Source organism: Narcine bancroftii, chromosome 3 (assembly GCF_036971445.1).
Source record: "Narcine bancroftii isolate sNarBan1 chromosome 3, sNarBan1.hap1, whole genome shotgun sequence".
Lineage (NCBI taxonomy): Eukaryota > Metazoa > Chordata > Chondrichthyes > Torpediniformes > Narcinidae > Narcine > Narcine bancroftii.
Window position 1 is genome coordinate 245,957,085 of NC_091471.1, and position 26,180 is coordinate 245,983,264.

At 43.2% G+C, this 26,180-nt stretch overlaps 2 protein-coding genes across 3 annotated transcripts; one reads left to right on the forward strand and one right to left on the reverse strand.

Annotated features, from left to right (window-relative positions):
* LOC138758455 (dnaJ homolog subfamily B member 1-like) lies at nt 1–25,580 on the reverse strand. Of its 2 annotated transcripts, none has more exons than XM_069927386.1 (4): nt 25,442–25,580; nt 9,054–9,277; nt 5,982–6,559; nt 1–4,554 (listed from the first exon to the last, which is right to left on the reverse strand). In XM_069927386.1, exons 2-4 carry the CDS (start codon nt 9,262–9,264, stop codon nt 4,324–4,326), a joined length of 1,020 nt encoding a protein of 339 aa, XP_069783487.1. In that variant the 5' UTR covers nt 9,265–9,277; nt 25,442–25,580; the 3' UTR covers nt 1–4,323. The 2 variants fall into 2 exon arrangements, with proteins under 2 accessions (XP_069783487.1, XP_069783489.1); XM_069927388.1 differs by having other exon boundaries at nt 25,429–25,580.
* On the forward strand, nt 23,323–25,618 carry LOC138756806 (uncharacterized). Its single transcript, XM_069923195.1, has 2 exons — nt 23,323–23,446; nt 24,111–25,618. Exons 1-2 carry the CDS (start codon nt 23,323–23,325, stop codon nt 25,616–25,618), a joined length of 1,632 nt encoding a protein of 543 aa, XP_069779296.1.
* The last annotated feature ends 562 nt before the right edge of the window (nt 25,619–26,180 follow it).

Genomic DNA, 26,180 nt, shown 5'->3' on the forward strand with positions numbered 1-26,180 from the left:
TCAATTTTGGATTTTTATTGGCACAAGTTTAATACACTTTAGAAAATTACATAATATTGTTACCTTTCTCCACAATTTAACTTGGCATCCATTTTTTCAGCTTTTCATCGCATCACTAATCCTTCTCCCCCACTGAAATAACGTTAAGATTCCCCAATAAATTCCACATGCAAGGGAGCTATTCTGTGTATGTGTCCCAGGGTAGCTGTGCACTTTCCCGTAGGACATGGTGAGAATGTTGAAAACCAGCAACCCACCCAGGATATACCCCTGTCATACAACAATATGACCTTATTGTCAACACAGGCAAGCTATCAACTTGGAGGCAGCTATTTAGCCTCTTAGAGAACAGTATTGCATGGGAACAGGGCCTTCAGTCTCCATGTCTGTATCCCCCAAGGTTCCAGTTTGATTAACTTTATCAGCCTACTCCTGGTTCATATCCCCCTACTCTTGTTCATGAGTCTAAATGTCTTTAAAACATTGCTGTCTCAATTCTGTCCTATCATTCACTGAATGTGTTCTCCTGGTACCAAACTATTTATAAGATCCTAAATCTTTTTAAAAATTTTTAAATTAACCACTCCCCACCTTTTGCAGAACAGTGTTCTGTATCTTTACCACCCTCTGTGTGCACAAAATTATGAGGGGAATAGATAGACTAAATGCAGCAAGTCGGCTTTTTCCACTGAGTATAGGCGAGATTCAAACCAGAGGATGTGGGTGAAGGGTGAAAGGGGATGATTAGGGCAAATTTCTTCACACAGAGAATGGTGAAAGGGGTATGGAGGGATATAGACTTGGTGGAGGTCAGTGGGACAAAGCAGAATAATAATTCAGCACAGAAGGCCCAAAGAGCCTGTTTCTGGGCTGTAAATGTTCTATGGTTCTAAACAGTTCTCAACGTCACCACTTAAACGCCTGACTTTAATCTTTATTCTCTACCCCCAGTTTCAGACTCTGGGCAGCAAAAATAATAGTACCTTCACCATCTCCTTGTAATTCAATCACCCTCTATAAGTTTGAGGAATGTAACCTCAGTTTAATTTAACTTTTGAAATAAAGGTACTTTTCAGCTAAATCAAATCTGAAGTCCCAGATCAGATCAACGTAACCAGTGGCACTGATTCAGCACATTCTCCTGCCCAGGTTTGCTGCTCGTTTATTAATGCTGAACTTTGATTCCTGCAATTCCACCCTTACTTCCAGACTTCATTTGGAGTCTTGGCCTAAAATGTGCCCCCAGCATTTTACCTTGCACAACATCAGGCAACTCTGCAAGAGAAGTAATAAACACTGGACAACAAATTTTTTCAAAGGGTTTGATTCCTGAGGGAAAAAAAATTGGGAATTATGATGGACAACTTCAAGCTGAACACAAAGATAATTTCAGATTTGCTGCATCATGTAGGAAATTAACTTTTATTGAATTTAGCATGAAGACGTTGACACATTGCGTTAGTTCAACTGACCTAAAAAAAATGTTCTGCCACTGATTTTAGTTTGTACTCAGCATCTGATGCCTCTCAGTCCAATAATAGTCGGACAGTATTAATGGCTTCCAGTTGCCCAGATACTGCTTTTCCATGGTGGCAGTGTCCTAATGAAACCTTTCCTCATGTTCGTCACTGACAGCACCAAAATCAGCAGTGAAGTCCAAGAGCAAATGCAGAAAATGAATTTTCAATGACATAGCTTTGTATGCTTGAAGTAGACTTAAAAATAGGATAGGAATCTCAAAAATATTACATCTAAAAAATGGTATATGATACTTTTAAGATTATTTTCATGATCAGCAGCCAAAAATCATTAAATGCACCCAGAAGTGTTCAGGAGGAAAAATCTTCATTGTCCAGTGTAATTCCACAGTCAGAAAGAAAACAAAGTATTTGTTGTAGGAGGGTGACCATCTCATCTAGAAGTCATCAGTGCACATGTTCCGTAAGGTAAAAAGTCCAAATATACCAGTGGTTTCCAACCTTTTTATTCCCCCCATCTCATATACCACCTCAAGTAGTAATCCCTTACTAACCACAGAGCACCCATGACATCCTATGCCGTAAGTGCTGTGGTTAGAAAGGGATTACTTGAGGTATTATGTGAGTGGAAAGAAAAGGGTTGAGAACGGCTGAACTATACTGATCAATAACCATCACTGAGTGGTCAACTTTATTCATACCTCCGAAGATGAAGTTACGGCTTGGTGCAGCTCAATACTTGGACCCCATGATCCGATAAAAACCAGGCTACACAAGTGCCAAGCATTGCACATCAACAACGGGAGAATCTACCGTCCTCACTCATCTTCAGAGCCATTGCTAAAACCTCATATCAACATCCTATGATTACTATTGCATCCAACTTTGATGAGAACAATGTGAACATTAGGATTCAATAGTATGTCAAACACAAGGTTTCCTGCTCCAAATGATTTATACAACTCCCCAAAATCTTTCTTCCATCTACCTACAGGATACAAGTTGAGAGTGTGATGGATTCTCTTCACCCATCTCAACATGTGCAACTTTAGCGACATTCCATAATCCTAGCAGCCCATAGAGCGCACTGCATCTCATTTGTCGACCATCAGGAGCTTCCTTCGCATACTACACCCGTGATCTCTTTCATTTGCAAGGACACTATCTGCATCGACACAAGAAAATCAAGCTCCCATATCCTGATGCAATAAAATTCCTATTCCTTCATCACCTCTGAGTTAAAATCTTGGAACATCTTCTCCGTGAGGACTGTAGAAAGACCTTCACTAAAACATGCCCCTCAGAGATAATTGCCCATCTTTGGCTCCCAAGCATTTAAATTTTCTTTAAAATTAGACATAACAAGCCCTCCCGGCCCACGAGCCTGCGCCACCCAAATATCTCAATTAACTTACAATCTCCAGTACATTTTTGAAAGGTGAGCACCTGGAGGAAACCCTCGCAGACACATGGAAAACATACAAACTCCTAATAGACAGCTCCGCATTCGAACCCAAGTCACTGGCACTGTAATAGTGTTGCTCGAACCATGCCACCCATCTTCAAGATTAATCAGAAAGGAGCAATTAACATTGGTTCTGCTATTAAGTCAAGACTGCTTTAAACCAATTTCCAATTCACAAGGAAAAGGGTCAAAGAGTGCCAAAAAAAAAACAAAGACAAGGCTGAAATTACAAACAACAATGAACCCTTATACATCTAATAAGTTTTAGTTGGTCAAAATCTACCCAAGCTCCTGAGCCCTGGTGTTCCCAACCTATTAATACTTCACCACTTGCCTGTACAAGTAAAATTACAGAAAATTATCACATTAGCAAAATTATGTCACCTTTGCTCAATACTCACTGATCTCTATAACTCTGCACTTTTGCAGTGTTTTACTTCCTGTGTTATGTATGGGATTTCTAGCAGGATGGTTTTCAAAACAAATTTTCTCACTGTACTTCCTACAGGGTACAATAAACTTGAAACTGAAGACATCAAATGCATCCATCTTTCAAAAAAGATTTCACTGAACCCCACAGTTGGCTCATGATAGTTACCAACATTCCCTTAAGAGGAAGTATACAACTGATTCCTCAGAAAAACTGGGCATGTCAAACAACATGACCCTGAGCAGGCTGGCAGTGTACAGGGAGGGGTACAGCAGAGCTGCTCCTCAAAAACATCGAGTGGAGGAAGTTGCTGAGCACGGAAATGGATCAACGAAGAGAGGGCGTCATGTCCTGAGGGAATAAAGGGGGCAGACCTGAAAAGGTCATTGAAAAATAACAAAACATTCCCCTTGGCTTAAGGCTAGCACCATTCCGGAATGCCTCAAAGCCAGCTGGACAGTCTTAATCCTGGAAATATACAGCTGGCCCCAGGAAAAAGCAGATAGTATGTCAGTGAATAATAAGGACTCAATGCATTGACGAGGTTAAATGCAGGACTGTGAAATGGTGCAGATGCAAATGTTTTGGAGAAAAAATGATTTATTATTTTAACAAATAGCCACATTACTGATAAACCATATTTGAAATAGATTAGCAATACTTTTTGTACTGTATACTTGGTAATAAATGTGCATCATTTACACTGAAGGTAGCATGAAGTTGAACATGTGTCGCAGTGCTTTAAATATACAGTCTGTGTGCCTATTCTTAATTATGTAGACTTGGTTAGGGGATTTATTTTAAAAAAAAACATTAAGCAATTTCTCAAATGGTAGGTCCAAGTTGGTGTGGGAATCGTAGACACAACAGAGGAGTTACAGTCCACTACAATACGATTTCTTTCCTTTCCCACCCTCAATCACCCAATTTCCCCAGCACTTCTATAGCTGTTACAGGGGCAGCAGCTCTTTCAGCTTTTCCCGCGTGGCATTTGACAGCGACTCTGGAAAATGCACCTGGAACTCAATCACCAAATCGCCTCGGCGGTCTGGCTGCTTTGGCAGTGGCAATCCTTCCCCTGCTATTCTCCTCTGCGATCCCGGCTGGATGACATCCTTGAAGGCCATCATGTGAGTTTTCTTGTCCAGTGTTGGTATCGACAGAGTGCAACCACATAGTGCCTGAATCAATTAAAATGATCAGTAGTTAGCAACTTAAAAACATCAACTTATTCTCCACAGACGCCAGGCCCTCATAAGCCATTCCCATATTTCCTCATGATCTTCAACAACCAGCTTTAGCAGTAAGCTATTCTACAAACCAAAACAGCACATTTTTCCACTACTGTATCTGTGAATTTTTTTTCATGGTGTGTGTTCATTTTTACTTAGGTATTTATTAATATTTTAGCTGCAGGGAGCGAGAACTTTACCTCATTTCAACATTATACCTAATACAACAAGCTCTCAAACTGTCTCTAGTTACTAATCAAGAAAAAAATATTGTCTAATTTTAAATTTTTTAAATTTAGACATACAGCACTGTAACAGGCCTTTCTGGCCCATGAGCCGGTGCCCCCCCAAATACCTCAATTCACCTACAATCCCAAATGTTTTGAAAGATGGAATGAAGCTGAAACACCTGGAGGAAACCCATGCAAACACGGAGAGAACGTACAAACTCCTTATAGACAGTGCCATATTCAAATCCAGTTCACTAGTGCTGTAATAGGGTTATTAATTGCACAATAATTCACAAGCCCAAAAAGCAGCTAAAAAGAACAAAGGATTGGTCAAAGAGACAGGTTAAAAGGAAGAGAGAGTTGGCAATAGAGAGCTTTCGAAGGGCAAGGGAACATCCAAGAACTTATCCACCTTAAAACTGAAAGGTCAACCATTAAAACTGTAGGCTTACTCGGGGTCATAACTAGAGCAGAAAATCCATAAGGTTCAAGGGTTGAAAGAGGCTACGTAAAATTGAGAGTGAAGGAAAAAGGGGAGATTTAGCAGATTTTCTTTTAAAATTAAGAGAGTCAGCCACCAATTGGCCCATAGATCCAAGGATCTATCCTATTCAGCTCATACATATTCCAACCATTCACTAAAGCCCTGCAAATGTTGCCCTTTTACCTCAATCCTATTTTGATGGCATAACTGAAATCAAATCAATTTCATTACCCTTTTGGAGTCGTTGGGTGTTGTCTGACCTCTTGCAGTGGGGTTGGGTGGAAGCTAGAACAGACTAGAATATACACACGAAAAGGATTCAAAGAAGGGGAGAAAAATAGCATATACCAATGGCCAATCTTGACACAAAAAGGATGCTATCTGAAGCTGGATATTTCACAGTTTAGAGTATAAATGCACCACAAACCAACCACTTAAGAGTTGTTTCGTAAATATGTGGGATTGTATATTGCCCAGGACAAATTTCGTGCCCAATATCAAATTTTATATCAACAGGAGAGAGTGCTGTCAAGGTCTATACTGGTTGGATCACCCATCAGTGGCAGTCCAATGTGCCCTCAGTGTAGAACTGGGTGAATTTTTTGTGCTCATGTTTATATCATAACCAATCACGATTACCAAGAAAGAAAAAAAAACGTTACCTCCCGGAGGGAGATTTTTGCCATGTAGATTATATCAGATCCATTCCGCTTGAAGACAGGATGTGGCTTGTCCTTTAGAATAAAGATGATGTTTGCTGGAATATTGTTGGCCGTTTCATCACCTTGCTTGGGAAAGGTGATTTTTGTCCCTTCCTTCCAACCCTTCTTAATATCAATTGTGAGGATGGTGTCTTCCTGCCTTGATGTTTGCCTGTCAGGATTCAGCCGCTTCCGTCGGATTTTCATCTTCTTGGTGCAGCCGCTGAAGATCTCCTCCAAGGAAACCTTCAGCTCATGGGTGACTGGAGGATCCTGCTTTTTAGCTGATGTCCGTGGTCTCTGGAAGCCAGGCATGCCTCCCATTCCAACGCCCCCCATTCCACTCATGCCAAATCCACTGAAGGAGCTCAGCGGGTCATCGTCCACCTCCATCTCTTCATCACCGTTTCTCTGACCAAAGAACATGTCAAAAGGGTTCCTCCCACCAAAGAACTCAGCGAAAACAGCATGAGGGTCTCCATGGAAAGTGTACTGGAAGTTGGTGCCATTTGGACCAGCTGAACCTCCACCCTTTAATCCTAGAATAAGAGGCAAACAAAATGGGATTAATTAGTGAAAACAAACATTTTCAAGCTATTAAATTGACTAAACTCATTGCTCCCATGATTCTGAAATTAGTGGTGGGATGGAGACTGAACACCAGTTGAAAAGCCTGGTTGACTCCAGAAATGAGGAGAGATTGGAAGTCCATGGCCATATGTTGTGTTTGACCTATCTCTGAGGAGGTTACCAGGAAGGTTGATGGAGGAAAGCCTGTGGGTGTTGTCAAGATGGAACTTGAGGAAGTGAGTTACAAGGAAAGGTTAAACAAGTTAGGACTTTATTCCCTGGACCATAGAAGAATGAGGAGAGATTTGATAGAGGCATACAAAATTATGAGGGGTATAGACAGAATAAATGCAATGAGGCATTTGCCACTGAGATTACAAACCAGGGGACATAGGTTAAGGGTGAAAGGAAAAATGTTTAGGGGGAACATATTCAGAGAGTGATGGGGGTGTGGAACAAGCTGCCATCTAAAGTGGAGAATGCAGGCTCAGTTTTCACATTTAAGGAAAATTTGGATGGGTACATGGATGGGAAGTGTATGGAGGGATAGGGACTGGGTGCAAGCAGAATAATAGTTTGGCACAGACTAGAAAGGCCTGTTTCTGTGCTATAATGGTTCTATGGTTCTGTCAGCCATAAATGTATTGAATGGTGGAGAAGACTTGATGGGCGACTATTTCAGTGACTAATAGAGAGGGAGAAATTCTAAAGGCCTATCATGCCAAAATTACTTTTTCCTCAGAAGCAGCATTTTCTCTGGAGGTTTTCACAATGAAACATACCTAAAGATAGTTAATAAATATTAACTATGCAAAGGTAGTTTGAAGTCCAAAGATTGATTTCCTAAGCAGTTCTTTTAAAACAAGTCTTGGTTTGGATTAGACTAAAGGAATGTCCAATGGGCAAAGGAAGCGAGTAGATGATGCCACTACTGTAGGAAGGAATAACTCTAGGGACAACGTGAGAAACCATGTAGGGATTGGAGAATTTTTTTGATGAGAGCCAATCTTTAAAAGAAATGTGAAATTGCAAGTCAAATGCAGGATTTGGGCTTATTGGGTAGATAGAGGGTGTTGAGGAAAATGTTTGGGATGTTGAAAGCAGGTAGGAAACCAGGAGAGAATTAAAGTATTCCATGAAGTACAAAAAGTGCAGATCATAGTTTCTTCAGATATAGTGAGGCAACAAATGGAGAACAATCTTAGGCCATTGTTAGTCTTCTAAAAATCATTTAAATCATGCATCACCAAAAGAACACACCAATTTTATTTTCACACTCAAGTATTTAACGCTGAGATTGAAGTACTTTTGATGGGGACGGGCATTCAGAATGTGGAGCCAAGACAACTACAGTAAAAGTCCGAAAATCCAGTCAGCATGGGGATTCGGTCGGACCAGATTTTCAGATGTTCCGGATTCTTGGGCAGTACTTTTAAAATTAAAATTTAAGGAGTGATGAAGAGGTAAATGTCGATAGTTTATTAACAAAACATTTTTTATACAAAATACAAACAAAAAAATACATACTTCTTCATTCTGCTACTTCTATGCATCAATGGTGCTTATCCATGCCCACAAAAAAGCCCACTAAATGTAAAAAGTTTGAGAATTTCGAGATCTAGATTCTCAGGTAGACTGGATGTCTGCCATCTGGATTTTTGGACTTTTACTGTAGACAGAATTAAAGGGAGATACAGACCATGGTTACTGGAACCTGGAACAGAAAACAATCTGCTGGAAGAACACAGCAGGTCGAGCAGCAGTGAAAATGGGGAGGGCAGGTGGGGGGGCGGGGGGAGAGAGAGGTGTAATTGTCAATGCTTTATCCCTAACGTCGAAGTACTCGAGATGGCAGAGGTCGACAGCATCGAGTCCACGCTGCTGAAGATCCAGCTGCGCTGGATGGGTCACGTCTCCAGAATGGAGGACCATCGCCTTCCCAAGATCGTGTTATATGGCGAGCTCTCCACTGGCCACCGTGACAGAGGTGCACCAAAGAAAAGGTACAAGGACTGCCTAAAGAAATCTCTTGGTGCCTGCCACATTGACCACCGCCAGTGGGCTGATAACGCCTCAAACCATGCATCTTTGCGCCTCACAGTTTGGCGGGCAGCAACCTCCTTTGAAGAAGACCGCAGAGCCCACCTCACTGACAAAAGGCAAAGGAGGAAAAACCCAACACCCAACCCCAACCAACCAATTTTCCCCTGCAACCGCTGCAATCGTGTCTGCCTGTCCCGCATCGGACTTGTCAGCCACAAACGAGCCTGCAGCTGACGTGGACTTTTTACCCCCTCCATAAATCTTCGTCCGCGAAGCCAAGCCAAAGAAGACATCAAAATTCTTCACTGATGGATTGTGGGGATATCCAACATAAAGAGAGAAGAGGGAGATGAAACTGAGGACAGCTGGGATTGGATGAAGGATAACGGCAGATGGGGAGAACACAAGTTTTGTTCTTACCTTCCTCTCCAAATTGGTCGTAAATCTCTCGTTTCTTGGGGTCACTCAATACATCATAAGCCTCGGCAATCTCCTTGAACTTATCCTCCGCATCCGGAGATTTGTTTTTGTCAGGATGGTACTTTAAGGCCAGTTTCCTGTACGCCTTTTTGATCTCATCTTCTGCTGTTCCCTTCTGAATGCCAAGGATTTTATAATAATCCTTCCCCATGTTGTTGTTGTGCCTGTAGATAGCAATCAAGCAGAAATAGTTAAACATTAATTGGTCAGTCTCAGGAACACGTACTCCCTCCTGACAGTTGCCGCTTTCTTCTTCCAAAAAAGTTTTGATAATGAATCATAGAAAAAGACCAGCCGATTAAGAAATTTAAGATTGAAATTAGGTCTTTAAGGGGCCTTGAGATAGCTTTGGAATTCTCCTTGATCTTGCCAAGGAGCAATGGGGTAGGCAGTAAAAGAATAATTCCCTTAGAACCATAGGAGTAGTCCATGTGCAAAACCAGGTGATGTTTCTGAGCTCCTAAACCAATACCTCTTGCCTGTATTCACCAAGAAGAATGTGGAAGACCATAGTCTCATGCACTGCCCAGCTGAGACTACCCACAAATTGGATGAACAATGCTTCATCTTCCATCTGGGCACCCTCCAACCCAATGGCATTAACATCACTTTCCATTAGCTTCCTACCACCATGACCACCCCTTCAACCCCCACCCCCCAACCCATTCCCTATCCCTAATCACCTTTGCTCCAGCTCCTCCCTTGTCTGTCTCTCATTTTCTGTATCCCTCTGTCTCCTTTCTTTTAGCTTGGCATTCATCCCTCTGCTAATCAACTCTGCTTTTCTCTCCTGCTCTTGTTCCTATCCATGTCCAGCTATGGCATCTTGGCCTTTGCTCTTCCTTTTCTTCCTTCCTCCACCAACTTTTTTATTCAGGCACCTACTTGCTTTTTGCTCACACCTTGACAAAGAGCTCAGGCCCAAAACATTGGTTACCATATATTTTGGCGTTTAGTTGACCGGCAGATAAGTCAATACCCCCCCACTTTTAGGCCTCATTTTAAGTGTTTTATCATATATCGGGCATGTCTGAGATGTTGGGAGTTTGTTGGCATTTAAGTGGACCTCCAAAAATCACAATATTGATCTGCTGGGCGTTGGCTAAATAAAATTGTTATCATGAAGGTTCCATCAAAATGACAAAAGTATGAAGCGAGTTTTAAAGTAAAAGTGATAGAAATGGCCAAGAAAACCAACAACTGTGCCCCTGCAAGAATGGGGGGGGAGGGAGAGAGTGTGTGCACATGCGCGCGCGGCAATGTTCCATGAGAACAGACCAGAGTTGGAAAATCATGTTGCAGAGTCTTCACGTGAACACAGCAAAGAATGCTACATAGTCACTCAAAATAAAATGAGAGCATTTGTACTGAAGTGGGCAAAGTCGCACCCAGACCTCAAAAAGCTAGTGCGACCATTACATGAATGGTAAAAATCTGGTATTATGACAAAAAAATTGCTCAGAAACTACTAAAAGATCTTGATCATAAATTTGTACGTTTTCACCAGTTTATTACACGTAACCAGCTGAAACGCCAGTTTGCATTGGCAAATATTGTAAATATGGATGAAACCCCCCCCCCCCCCACCATGAATATCAACAACAGGTGCAAACCAGAAGTACAGGCCATAAAAGGACCAGGTTTTCCATGGTGTTATCATGGGACGAATTAAGACCCATAGTAATCTTCAAATGAAAAGTTAATCTAAAATAAAATTCCAAGCAGGTATTTCTGTATACTTTCATTAAAAAGGATGGATGGATGAAAATGGTGTAAAACGATGGAGAGACAATGTGTGGAACAAGCAGCCAGGCAGTTTACGCAAGGAACGGAGTTTGCTGGCCTGGGATATGTTTCATAGCCACTTAACCGTGAACACTGAAAATAGATTAGCACTTATATGGCGTTTATCCCCAGTGGCTTGACATCTCAATTGCAACATCTTGATGTCTGCTTGAACAAGCCATTCAAAGACCATTGGTGTGAGCAATGGAATACATGGATGTCAAGTGCAGAGAAGTTGTCTACAAAAGGCAGGGCAATGCATTCTGCATCGCTTGATGAGCTGTGTGACTTCATGCTCATAACGTGGGGAAAAGTGTAAGTAGAGAGTAATAAAATTGTTTAAATAGTGCGGTATCTCTTATGCAATTGGTGGCACGAAAGATGATTTATTGTGGGACACGGACGACGAAGTTGAAGCCGCCTCATCAGATACAGACTGGGACCTGTATGATGATTGTTTAAACAGTGATGTGCTTTACCGTCAGGATCTTTGCCTCAGATGATAGTGATTTTAAAGGGTCTAAATGTGATTTTGTTCAATAAAAATTTTCAATGAAAATTTGTTGTAGTCAAAATTTTCTTTGTTTTTTTATATATATATATATATATATATATATATATATAAAAACGGGTCGAACTATACGTTGAATTGATTTTCAAAGGTCAGCTTACATTTCAAATCGGCATCCAGTGGTTTTTTGTGAGCTGAATTTAAAGTCTCAAAATATATCTGGTATACAAGTCGGCCACATTTTTTTTGAGAGTTTCAAGACTTGACTTACCATATATGGTATATATTTTGTCTCCTATGGGCTCTGTTGGTCCTGCTGAGTTTCTCCAGCAATTTTGTGTATTTTGATAACAAGTTCAGGGAGAGGTATGTGGATAATCTGGAGCAGGGCCATGTTGAGGAGGAGCTATTAGATTTCATGAGATGCATGAGAATTGTGAAATCCCCCTGTGCCGGATGAGATCTTCCCCTAGTTGCCAAGGGAAACCAGGGAGGATATAGCTGGGGCAGTGATGGAGATCTTTGCATCTTCATTAGCCACTGGCAAGATTTCAGAAAAGAGGAAATTAGCTAATAACATTTCTCTGGTTAAGAAGGGCAGCAGGCATAAGTCAGGAAACTAAAGGCCAGTGAGCCTTGTGTCAAATTGTTGGAAAAAATTCTAAGAGATTGATTTATGTACATTTAGAAAGGTTTTGTGGGAGCCATCTTGCCTCACTAATTTTTGTTTTGAGGAGATAACTCATAAGATTGACGAAGCCAGGGCGATGGACATTGTTGAATTGGACAAAGGCATTTGACAAGGTGCCATAAATAGGCTGGGCCTGAAGGTTAGTAAGGCACATTGGATAGGCCAAGTGTAATTTTACTGGAGCAGAGGAAACTAGGGTGTGACAGAAGTACATAAAATAAGAGACATAGACAAGGCACAGTGTCTCTCTCTCTCTCTCTCTCTCTCTCTCTCCCTCCCCCTCCCAAAATGATGGGAGCGTCAAAAATAAGTACATTTACAACTAATAAAGGAGATTGAAAGGGGGTTTAAGAGGAGAGATTTCATTACTAATCAGAGTAGTTCAAAACTGGAACATGCTGCCAGAAGAAGTGGTGAGAGTCAGATACAATCAGTATATTTAAAAGACAGTGGACAGGTGGTACAGTAGACAAAGGTTAAAAAGATACAGACCAATAGCAGATTTATAAGATTGTGCAAAAAGGAAGGATTGAATGTGTGAGCCAAAATGTCCATTTCTGTGCTATACAACTGTAACTCTATTAAATCCATGATGGGTGTAAGCCCACCCTCTGCTGGACATCATGATGCCCACTGTGGTGACGAGGAACAAAACAAACCGTACACATACTCCATGCACTAACCCATGATAAAGAAAACAATAGAAGGTAGAAAACAACTACCTAACAACCGCAACAAATTTCCACCAAAAGATCAAGAAGAAAGCACGCCAAAATGGACGAGGGAAAGTTCAGGGAATTCAATGAAATAGAGAAAAAGTTGGGATAACTACGTAGAATGGTTTAACTACTACTGCATAGCCCACAATATCGTGGAAGGTCCAGTAAACTGCAATCGTGTCCTCTTCCTCAGTATAATGGGCAGCAAAACATTCAACCTCCTTAAGACTTTGCTGTCCCCAGAGGATCCAGGGACGAAGACATTCAACAAATTACGCACAGGTCTAAGGAATAATTTAAGCCCCAAACCACCAGTTATGGCAGAAAGGCAATGATTCTATGAAAGGAAACAAGGATCAGGAGAAACAGTGTAAATACCTGGCATCATTGCGCAAACTGGCAGAGCACTGTCATTTTGAGGAGTTTCTAATCGAGACAGATTAGTGATGGAGCTGGCAAATTGCCACGGCAAAAAATATTAGTGATGGATGAAGATGTTATATTATAGATTGTATACAAGGCTGTCTGCAGCTCTGAAATGGCAGATATAAACTTGGATGTGGGTCAACCAGACCTACTGATCAGGAGGTCTTCCCGCCAACAATGCTTCCTTGTGGAAAATACAACCACCAACCAGAAAACTTTCTTCACAAATTCTAAATGCAGCCATGGCAAAACAGAAGGACACATCAAAGCTAAATGTCCGCTTCTAAAGCACGAGGGCCTGCAAATAAACAGGCAGCTAAAGTCAAAACAATTGCAGAGAGAGGCAACCTAGCAATGATAACAGCCCAACGACAGACCGTCAAGCTCCTGAAATATTATACATCTGAGGAATAAATGGAGGAAACGCAGCAATCTTTATACAGCTAAAAATAAACAGACACCCCGTGAAGATGGAGTTAGACACAGGGGCAGAGGAGTCCCTAATGATGTTACATGTAAAGTAACGTTTGCTACCCCGCCTGCCGGTAAAAACAACTGAAATAACTCTAAGATCGGTTACAGGAGACAGAATCAAAGTGTTGGGAAAATGAACGGTCCAAGTACAATACAAACAACAGCAACCAGAGATACCCAGGGACCAGCACTTTTCGGAAGAAACTAGCTACAACACATTCCCCTAGACTGGCTGGAAATCGGTTCAATACTAAATGTAAACCCAGCCAGAACTCGACCAACAAGAATTGGGGAAAATCAAAAGTGTTCAAGCCAAACTGCAATTAAAAGATAATGCAGAACCAAAGCCAGGACAGTCCTATTTGCTATGAAAGGGAAAAATGAGGTTGAATAGACTAAAACATGAAGGCATATTAGAACTAATGCAATACAGCGATTGGGCAGCGCCCATCGTACCCGTATGAAAAGCAAATGGTGAAATTCACATTTGCAGCAATTACAAAATCACCATCAATCCAAATACCCGAACAGCCCCTGCCCAATCCAGAGAATTGTTCCAAGCACTAAACGTAGGGCAAAAGTTCACAAAACTAGATTTGTCACAAGCATATCAACAGATAAAATTGGACAAAAAAAAATCAAGGGAATATGTGAGAATCAATACCCATCTGGGACTATTCACCGATACTCGTAAACCTTATGGAATCTCAGCAACACCTGTGATTGTTCAAGCAACAATGGACAAATTACTACATGGACTCTCAGTTGGATGTTTCCTCGATGAGATCATCACCACGGGTCGAAACAACAGTGAACACTTACAAAACCTTGAAAAGGTTTTAACCAGTCTACAACAGGCTGATTATGAAAGGACAAATATATTAGTGAGGGGCACATGAAGACACATCTTGGGTTTACAATCGACAATGAGGGGGTGCGAATGAATCCAGCAGGAACAGAAGCTGTTTGCAAGGCCCCATACCCAACCAACAAATTGGAATTACAGTCCTTCCTAGGACTTGTTAATCACTACTGAAAACATATCCATAATATGTCTACACTATGCATCCCGCTGAACCAATTACTCAAGATAGATGAAACATGGTATTGGAACACAGAAACTAAAAACACAGTCGATCAACTAAAGGAAATAAGGTGCTGCTCCACTACGACCCTAGAAAAGAAGTTACACTCGCCATGGATGCTTCACCAGTGGGACTAGGAGCGGTACTAACCCAAACCATAGAAAAAGGTGAGCAACCAGTAGCGTATGCTTTGTGAACATTAACCACAAGCAAACACAATTACACCCAACTAGAAAAAGAAGAATTGGCAATAATTTTTGGTGTAACAAAAATTCACCCTGATCACAGACAACAAGCCTCTTAGTTTAATCCTGGGGCCACACAAAGGTATACCAGTATTAGCTGCAGCCAGAATTCAAAGATGGGCCATACTACTAGTGGCATATAACTACGATATAAAACATAAACCAGGAACACTCAACAGCCATGCAGATGCCTTATCACGCATGCCGCTACCTGAGACAGAACAATGAGAAGAAATTATTAAATGGTCAGCAGAGGCAGCGGCCATCAACCAAGAACAACTTCAACAACTGCCCATTGCAGCCCATATGATCGCAAAGGAAACCTGAAAAGAGGCAACATTAAGCAAGATCCTATACTTCATCCTTAATGGGTGGCCCGAATCTAAAGCATTCCAGAAGATCTAAAACCTTACCACACACACCGCCATGAACTATCAGTCGAAGAAGGTACCCGTACAATTATTCCAGCCACATGGCAAAGTATCACGTAATCAGAACTACATCACAATCATTCTGGAATGGTGTGAATGAAGGAACTAGCCCGAATACATGTCTGGTGGCCCTCCATAGAGAGAGACATTTGAAACAATAGTAAAAGAATATAAAGTATGTCGGTCAATGCAGCCAAAAATGCCACAAGCCAAAGCTAACCCATGGAAATGGCCATCCAAACCCTGGCATCGAATTCATGTGGACTTCGCTGGACCATTCATGGGTAAGACTTTCTTAATAGCTGTGGGGACACACTATTTATGCACGACAACAATATCAGACATATTTTGTCCGCAACCTAGCACCCAATTAGTAATGAGGAGGCAGAACGTTTTGTACAAACATTCAAAAAAGCAGATTTCCTATTGGGGTACAGAAACACACCACATTCTACAACAAAACGCACCCCAGCAGAACTAATGTTTGGCCGCAACCTGCAAACCAGGCTGTCCACAGTTCATCCAGATTTGGGTCTCCGATTGCAAAAAACAGCATCGCCAAAGACCTCACCTAGAACATTGGAAGTAGGCAAGAGGGTTCTGGTACAAGATTATAGACAATATAAAGACCCGTGGGTGGTAGGAGTAATCTTACAAAAAATTGAGCCCCTGCTCATAGACTATTCTAGTGGGAGATAGATTGTGGAAGCAACACATTGACTAATTACAAGCATTGACTGACACTAAGGTCCATGAACTGCCTCACGAACTGGAGGAGGTGGAACCATCCCACCCCTCAGGCCGTGAGGAAGGTGGGGGGCAAAGACAGTCGTGGAAACAAGCAGTCCAGTGAGGAATCCAACCAGGAGGGCAGCGAAGACGGCCAGTCGCCACCGACTTAACCGCTGACCCAACTATCTACAGGTCCCTAGCAAATACCAGCACAGCAAACCATGCCGAGGCGGTCCAAAAGAGAAAGAAGACCACCTGAATGTTTTAAGGAGACGGTGCCCTGATTATTATTAAATACTTTCCCTTTTATAATTATAATTACTCATGAGATGTATTCTAATTCTCACTTGTAGACCTGGGCCCAATGTAATCTTATTGGTTCAAAGGGGCCCAGTCAGCATTTACTGCACAGGGGAGAAGAGTGTTGGGTATAAGCCTGCCCAGGTCATGATGTCACCCTTCCATATATATAACCCTGTGTGTCAGTAGCCATGTTAGTCTATTAGAAGTAAAGAATGAGAAAGCATCACATCTCCGAGTCTTAAATGTGTGTGTATGCATACACAACAGGCCCAATACAAAAGCATTCCAACTAGTTCCACTTTCTCCTCACCGTCCTTTCTAGGATTCAGTTCCATTACAAATGTTGCCAACAGCAATGCATTTCAGAACCAAACTATTCACTTCATAAAACTTTCTTTCATGGCACTTTTGGCCATTACCTTCAATCTATATCCTCCGGTTCTTGACACTTATGCCCAGTTGAATGAGGAGCAAACAATGGTTATTTCATGGAAATTGAAAAAAACAAATGTGCAGATGCTGGAATTCTGAAATTAAAAAAATGCTAGATACACCAATCTCATCAGAGAGAATTTGTGGAAAAAGAAACAGAGCTAACATTTCTGCCATCAGGTTTCTGAATGGACAATGAACCACAAATACCTCCTCATTTTATCCTATTTTCTTGCACTTTTTAAAAATTCTTGAAATGTAATTTATAGCAATTTTTCACTGTAATGCTGTTGAAAAATCATGAATTTCAAGACATGCTCATGAAAATAAATTCTGATTCTGACCTTGTAAATATGTCCCCTTGTTGAAGGATCCCCCCACTTGCGAAACCATTTCATCATCCACCCTGTTTGGCATGCTCAGTATCTTGTGTCATGATTAGACCAGAAAATCAGGACATATGAGCAGAAATATGCCCATAGAGTTGGCCCTCTTTTCAATCTTCTTCAGCATGATACTGAACCAAGCCATGAAAGACCTCAACAATGAAGACGCTGTTTACATCCGGTACCGCACGGATGGCAGTCTCTTCAATCTGAGGCGCCTGCAAGCTCACACCAAGACACAAGAGCAACTTGTCCATGAACTACTCTTTGCAGACGATGCCACTTTAGTTGCCCATTCAGAGCCAACTCTTCAGCGCTTGACGTCCTTTTTTGCGGAAACTGCCAAAATGTTTGGCCTGGAAGTCAGCCTGAAGAAAACTGAGGTCCTCCATCAGCCAGCTCCCCACCATGACTACCAGCCCCCCCACATCTCCATCGGACACACAAAACTCAAAACGGTCAACCAGTTTACCTATCTCGGCTGCACCATTTCATCAGATGCAAGGATCGACAACGAGATAGACAACAGACTCGCCAAGGCAAATAGCGCCTTTGGAAGACTACACAAAAGAGTCTGGAAAAACAACCAACTGAAAAACCTCACAAAGATAAGCGTATACAGAGCCGTTGTCATACCCACACTCCTGTTCGGATCCGAATCATGGGTCCTCTACCGGCGTCACCTACGGCTCCTAGAACGCTTCCACCAGCGTTGTCTCCGCTCCATCCTCAACATTCATTGGAGCAACTTCATCCCTAACATCGAAGTACTCAAGATGGCAGAGGCCGACAGCATCAAATCCACGCTGTTGAAGATCCAATTAGACTGGGTAGGTCACGTCTCCAGAATGGAGGACCATCGCCTTCCCAAGATCGTGTTCTATGGCGAGCTCTCCACTGGCCACTGTGACAGAGGTGCACCAAAGAAGAGGTACAAGGACTGCCTAAAGAAATCTCTTGGTGCCTGCCACATTGACCACCGCCAGTGGGCTGATATCTCCTCAAACCGTGCATCTTGGCGCCTCACAGTTCGGCGGGCAGCAACCTCCTTTGAAGAAGACCGCAGAGCCCACCTCACTGACAAAAGACAAAGGAGGAAAAACCCAACACCCAACCCCAACCAACAAATTTTCCCCTGCAACCGTGTCTGCCTGTCCCGCATCAGACTTGTCAGCCACAAACAAGCCTGCAGCTGACGTGGACATTTACCCCCTCCATAAATCTTCGTCCACGAAGCCAAGCCAAAGAATGAAGAACATATCAATCTCTGCCTTAAATACATCCAATGGCCTGGCCTTCACAACTGCCATTGGCAACAAATTCCACACATTTACCACCTTCCTTCCACCTAAAGAAATTCCTTGGCATTACCTGTTTCAAATGGATATGGATGCCCTTCAATCCTCTTGCCCTAGACTCACTCCCACCAAGGGAACCAACCTTTCTACATAGAAACATAGAAGATAGGAGCAGGTCATTTGGCCCTTCGAGCCTACTCCGCCATTCAATGAGATCATGGCTGATCTTAAAGTTCAGTACCCCGTCCCCACCTTCTCTCCGTAACCCCTAATTCCCTTATAATGAAGAAATATATTTAATTCCCTCTTAAATATATTCAATGGACCTGCCTCTACTGCTCTCTGTGGCAATGAATTCCACAGATTCACCACCCTCTGGGTAAAGAAATTCCTCCTCATCTCGGTCCTAAATGGTTTGCCTATTATCCTCGAACCATGGCCCCGGGTTCTGGACATCCCCACCATTGGAAACATCCCTTCTGCATCTATTCTGTCCAGTCCTGCCAGAATTTGATATGTCTCTATGAGATCCCCTCTCAATCTTCTAAACTCCAGCGAGTACAATCCCAATTTGCGCAATTTTTCCTCGTATGTTATTCCTGCCATTCCAGGTATCAGCCTGGTGATTCGCCTTTGCACTCCCTCCATTGCAAGAACATCCTTCCTCAGATAAGGCGACCAAAACAGCACACAATACTCCAGGTGTGGTGTCACCAAGGCTCTGCACAACTGCAGTAAGGTATCCTTATTCCTATACTCAAATCCTCTTGATATGAAGGTCAACATACCATTTGCCTTTTTAACCGCCTGCTGTACCTGCATGCTCGCCTTCAGTAACTGGTGCACAAGAACCCCTAGGTCTCTTTGCACTTCCCCATCTCCCAATCTATTGCCATTCAAATAGTAATCTGCCCTCCGATTTGTATTACCAAAGTGGATAACCTCACATTTATAAGTGGATAACCTCTCTTCATGCCATTCAACATTCAAAATGGTTCAATGAAATCCCCCCCCCCATTTTCCTAAATTCCAATGAGCACAGGCCAAAAGCCGTCAAATATTCCTCATATGATAACCCTTTCATTCCCGGAATTATCCTTGTGAACGTCCTCTGAACTCTATTAGCACACCCTTCCTTCAATGAGGAGCCCAAACTGCACACAATACTCCGTGAGATCACTAGTGCTTATAAAGCCTCCACATCAGTTCCTGTTTTTATATTCTATTCCTCTCAAATGCATGGTAACAGGCACTTCAGACCCACAAACCTGAGGCGCGCGCCCCCCCCCCCCCCCATACAGCATTTAATCTACAACCTCCATTTGTTTTGAAGGGTGAGAGAAAATCCATGCAGGCAAGGGGAGAGCATACAAACTCCTTACAGACAGCAGCTTTGTACCTGGATGCTGGCACTGTACCAGCAGTGCATTAACCACTACACTAACCATGCTGGTTATTCATCTTTCCGTTCAACACATGCACTAATCATGCCCAGAAACCAAATCTTTTGCTGGCTACCATTTTAGTTCCATTAACATAAGCTGGGAATGATTTTGACAGAGCCATTTATAAAAAGTAAGACAATTGTGCCAAGAAGAAGGGGAGGGGCAGAGGAAATGACTAATGGTGGTGACCAGAACACAAAAGGAATTCAAAAGGCGGGGACAAGAAGCACAAATCGATAGATTTTTTTTCCTCTCCCTCCACAGTCCAGAAGAGATCCTTGGTGCATAGACCAATCAAATCCATGTAAACCTACAGGGCAAAAGGAATTAGGAAACACTGGATTCTGGTTCCAGAGTGCACAATACTACAAAAACAATATTGGGGAATTCAGTAAACAAAAAAAAATCCCTTATCCAGAATTCAAGCAACCAGCAAAAAAAACTCATGAAAAATAAATAGGTTAAAAACACAAAATTGGTTAGTTTGCCAATCCGTGCAGCATGTAATCGGAAGCAACCAGCAAATTCACTTATCCAGCATACCAATTCCCAGAGGTGCCGCACACCTGGGGGGTGTTTCACTGTACTCCAAATAATCAGTAGTATTTCAAGAACTGTGCTTACAGGTATAAATGTCACCTCAACCTTTTTACAAAAGCACAAAATCTCCTGAAACGTAACAGGGAAGGTTCTAGCTGCTGAGCAATCACCCACAGGCAGCAGCAGAATGATTAGAAAAGGTCACGTTTAACTACAGCTGTCAAATGCTTTGGCTAAATGTTGCATGCTTTCTGAATCTGATGCCCAGTTATTTTGAAAATAGAGTCCTAAGGGCCGCACAACACAGAGCAGGCCCTTTAGCCCAACTTAGCCATTCTAACCAAGTTTGAATGCTGAGCTAGTCCCATTTGCCTGCATTTGATCCCTATCCAAGCCCTTCCTATCCATGTATCTGTCCAAATGTCTTTTGAACATTGTGCAAATAACCATTTGTAAATACGTGAAAACATCTCATGTTCAATATATAGTTTGTCTACATGATGCAATGCAAAAAAAAAACTATTTAGACATTTTTAATTCATAATATTGAACATTTTAAACAGCAAAATACTCAAGCACTAGATACACCAAGCTTTCCTAACTGTTCAAAGTTTACATTGATGGGTGACTAACAAGAATCTAGGATTATGGGAACAAGATAAAGGTGCTGAGTCATTTGATTCCTTGGACAAGTTAAAGAACAATATGGACTGATTAGGACAGTGGTTCTCAATCTTTTATTCCTCCACTCACATACCACCTTAAGTAATCCTTTAATAACCACAGAGCACCAATGATATCCTGTGTCACAGGTGCTCCGTGGATTACTTAAAGTGGTGAGTGGGAAAAAAATACATCAAGAACCACAGTATTTGGACAATGACCTGAAACTTTGCTCATCTATCATATACACACCCAACAGATTTTTTCTGATCCAACTTTAGTTCTTCAAATGAATGTTTGTATCTGATTTTACTACCTCAGTTCTTAGACCATTAGATAACGAGACATTTGGTGATTGACACAATTCAATCCTTTGCTGTTAGAGGATTTAATAGTTTGAGAGTAATGTTAGCAGATTAACTATCCAAGGCTCATGGTCCCAGGAGAAACTAAAATGTGGGCACAGCCAAGAAGTTACCAAATGCCAAATTGTTGGAACACCAAATTCCCAAGAAAAAAAACCCTGAACATAATCCACTGGAGGAACTCAGGTCAAGGAGCAGCAATGAGAAAAAAAACAGTCAACATTTGAAGCCAAAACCCATTTTCAAGACTGGGGTCTGCTTCTAACGTACATTATTGATAAAATGCCACCTGACACATTCTTTCTGCTATTCCAGCACTCATTCACAGACTTTCTGAACCAGGGCTGAATTGTTCATGTCAACTAACATGTGCCAAAGATTCTCTCACAATCAGTTTCTCAATTCTACCCCAAAGGCACCTTCTCCATTCTGTTATCCCTATTGAACTACAGGATTGTAAATTCACTCAACCTGGAATAAATGCTTCTCCACTGGATTTGCTCCAATTTACCAATTACTGCTAAAAAATCTTTTCGGTAGTGGTGTGCTTCAGGGATCTGTGCTAAGACCATCAATGATCTGGATTATAATGTGGTAAATTAGATCAGCAAGTTTGCAGATGACACAAAGGAAGGTGTTGTGGACTGCAAGGAAGGTTTTCAAAACTTGCAGAGTGTAGAGCGCGTCGAAAGAACCAAAGACTTGTTGATCCAAACCAAAGCTTTTATTAACTAAAAGACTGGAGCATATCACAAATAGGTCAACCAATCCAGAATGACCTAGTCTGGCAAGGAGCAATCCTTTAAGACCTGCCAGTGGGTGTGGCTACACTCTCAGCCAATCACAGTCATCCTACACTACCTTCTGTACATATACACATTGGTGATAGAATCTGTACTATCACAGAGGGATCTGGACCAGCTGGAAAAATGTACTGAAAAATGGTAGATGGTATTTAATGAAGGTAAGTGAGGTATTGCATTTTAGAAGGACAAATCAGGAAAGGACATACATAGGTAAATGGTGGTCAGAGGGATCTGGGAATAGAGGTACATAATTCCCTGAAAGTAGTTTTCACAGGGTTGTAAAGAGAGCTTTTGGTATATTGGCCTTCAGAAATCAAAGTAATGAGTATAGGAGTTGGGATATTATGGTAAAGTTGTACAAGACATTTGGTGAGGCCAAATTTGGAGTATTGTGTGCCGTTTTGATAAAGATGATATCAATGAGTTAGAAAGAGTGCATAAAAAATTTACTATGCACACACTTTAGTAAATGAGTTGAAGGGAAAGGTAAAACAGTTTAGGACTTTACTCTCTGGAGCATAAAAGAATAAGGGGAGATTTGTGAGAGGTATTTAAAAATTATGAGGGGTGTAGAAAGTATTTCTACTGAAATAGAAACCGGAGGACATGAGTTAAGGATGAAAGGCGAAAGGTTTAAGGGAAACATTAGGAGGAACTTCTTTACAGAGTGCTGGGACAGCTGATGTGGTAAATGCAGTGGGACTAGGCAGAATAATAGTTTGGCAATGACTAGAAAGGGCCTGTTTCTACGCTGTCATGTTCTATGGTGTACAAATCTCTTATAAAGTGCCACAGGACTGCTCCAATATGAGAGGAGATCTGGGCCTTAATTCAGACAATAATGAATTCAATGCAAAATGAACAGACAAGGAATGAGGTTTCAGGAGTCATATTACAACTATAGATACCTTTATTGGAATATTGAAGGTGGAGAGCTGAACTTGACTGGTGTTTATAAGATCCAAGAGTTCAGCTGGAAACTGACTATTTTCAACAGTAAGAACCAAAGGACTAAGAATAACATTAGAGACAGATGTTAGTAAGGATTCTTAACTTACCAAAATAGCCATAGATTCGAGACCAGTTATTAATTTTAAATTGAGATTGACAGGTTATGAAGAGATATGGAGGAAAAAAAAGCAGGGATGTGGAGTGAGGTTACAGATCTCCCTGAAGATGCACCTCTTGTGCTCCTATCAAATCAGTACCGAATCTCAACTAGAAGAGCATGTTTTTCAGTCCAATCAAACAGCAAATCCTGTAGACACCGACATACCCACAGCCAACAGGCTCTCAGGGATTTCTACCCCTCACCACTCCCTTCAGTTCTTGCATTTTTTTTAATTTAATATATTTTGTAAAGTACAGCAGAAAATAGCCCTGCCAACACCACCCTTGCCTGTCACAAAAAAAAGCAGTGGCTTTAATCACAAGCCACACACAAGGAGCCCAAAGATTAACCAGTGAGACAGAGCCCCACAACCCTGTGGATAGGCGCTCACTCACCTGCAGGCGCCCAACTACACATGCAAGTCAAGACGCAATTACTCGCACAGCCACACAAAGATATGCTTGCAAGACACCTCCCAACACACACATTAACAAGCACACACATACACACACCTGCACCCCCAAGTGTGCAAACATCCATGCCACCCAGGTACAGGTTCCCCCCCCAAACTCACACACATCAAACCAGACAGGCCCCCACCCACCCACCCGATACACTCCCAGATTCCCCCACCTACCTCAAAATGCTCACCCACAAACACCTCAAAATGCTCACCCACAAACACCTCCACCCCGACCCCCATCCACCCACCCCGACCCCCATCCACCCACCCCGACCATCCACCCACCCCGACCCCCATCCACCCACCCCGACCCACCCCCAGACCCCCACCCACCCCGACCCCCACCCACCCCGACCCCCACCCACCCCGACCCACACCCACCCAGACCTACACCCACCCAGACCTACACCCACCCAGACACCATCCACCCAGACCTACACCCACCCAGACACCATCCACCCAGACCTACACCCACCCAGACCTACACTCACCCAGACACCATCCACCCAGACCTACACCCACCCAGACCTACACCCACCCAGACCTACACCCACCCAGACCTACACCCACCCAGACCTACACCCACCCAGACCTACACCCACCCAGACCTACACCCACCCAGACCTACACCCACCCAGACACCATCCACCCAGACCTACACCCACCCAGACCTACACCCACCCAGACACCATCCACCCAGACCTACACCCACCCAGACCTACACCCTCCCAGACACCATCCACCCAGACCTACACCCACCCAGACCTACACCCATCCAGACCTACACCCACTCAGACCTACACTCACCCAGACACCATCCACCCAGACCTACACCCATCCAGACCTACACCCACCCAGACCTACACTCACCCAGACACCATCCACCCAGACCTACACCCACCCAGACCTACACCCACCCAGACACCATCCACCCAGACCTACACCCACCCAGACCTACACCCTCCCAGACACCATCCACCCAGACCTACACCCACCCAGACCTACACCCATCCAGACCTACACCCACTCAGACCTACACTCACCCAGACACCATCCACCCAGACCTACACCCATCCAGACCTACACCCACCCAGACCTACACTCACCCAGACACCATCCACCCAGACCTACACCCACCCAGACCAACACTCACCCAGACACCATCCACCCAGACCTACACCCACCCAGACCTACACCCACCCAGACCTACACTCACCCAGACCTACACTCACCCAGACCTACACTCACCCAGACATCATCCACCCAGACCTACACACATAGGCACCCACATCGAGAAATACCACCCATCCACCCCCAGGCACCCACCCATCCAGACCCAGCCCCAGACACCCACCCACCCATCCAGGCAACCCCACCCCCAGACCTTCACGCCCCCGACCCTACCACTAGGACGAACCTGAGCCTCCTTTCCCCTCCGCTCACCGCGACACCTCCAGCGGCCCGCAGGAACTTTCCGGAACATTCCACCGTCGTCACTTCCCCCACCCGATGCTGCCTCAGACCCGCCCGCCGCCTCGTGACGCGTCCTGGCCCTTCGGGAAGGCGGGGCCAGTATGACGTTGACGTCGCCTAGCGACGGCCCTGGGATTGACAAGTACAGACAAGAAGCTGCAGCCTGGCCAAGTGTAGCCTTCATCAGGGCTTTGTGGGCAAGGTCCCCTGTCAAGTAATGTAATGTAATGATTGTTGACTTCAGGGAGGGAAAACTAAAATTGTATGTTCCAGTGATCATTGCAGATCAGAGATGGAGCGGGTAAGCACGTTTAGGTTGGGAGTCACTCTCTCGGAGGATCCTTCCTGGGCCCAACACACCGATGGCATCGTGAAGAAAGCATGTCAGCGCCTCTACTTCCTCAAGAGCTTGCGGACAGTTGGCATGACACCGCAAACCCTGGCCAAATATCTACAACAGTGTGGCGGAAAGTGTGCATCGCGGTCTAGTACGGGAACACGAAGTGAAAAGCCCCGCAAAAGGTAGTCGACGCAGCCCAGGACATCACCGGTCATTCCTGGTACCCAAGAAGAGTAGTGTGGGCTGCCTCAACGGGCACTAACTTCGATGAAATGCTTCAAGAGACTGGTCGTGGCCAGAATTAACACGGACCTAAGCAAAGATTTGGACCCGCTGCAACTCG

Coding starts and splice junctions, on each gene's coding strand:
- LOC138756806 (XM_069923195.1), top strand. CDS start 23,323: ATGAGGTTTCAGGAGTCATATTACAACTATAGATACCTTTATTGGAAT. Junction 23,447..24,110: donor GAAACTGACTATTTTCAACA/GTAAGAACCAAA, acceptor CATGCCACCCAG/GTACAGGTTCCCCCCCCAAA.
- LOC138758455 (XM_069927386.1), bottom strand. CDS start 9,264: ATGGGGAAGGATTATTATAAAATCCTTGGCATTCAGAAGGGAACAGCA. Junction 6,560..9,053: donor CGACCAATTTGGAGAGGAAG/GTAAGAACAAAA, acceptor CTCTTATTCTAG/GATTAAAGGGTGGAGGTTCA. Junction 4,555..5,981: donor CAAAAATCTCCCTCCGGGAG/GTAACGTTTTTT, acceptor TAATTGATTCAG/GCACTATGTGGTTGCACTCT.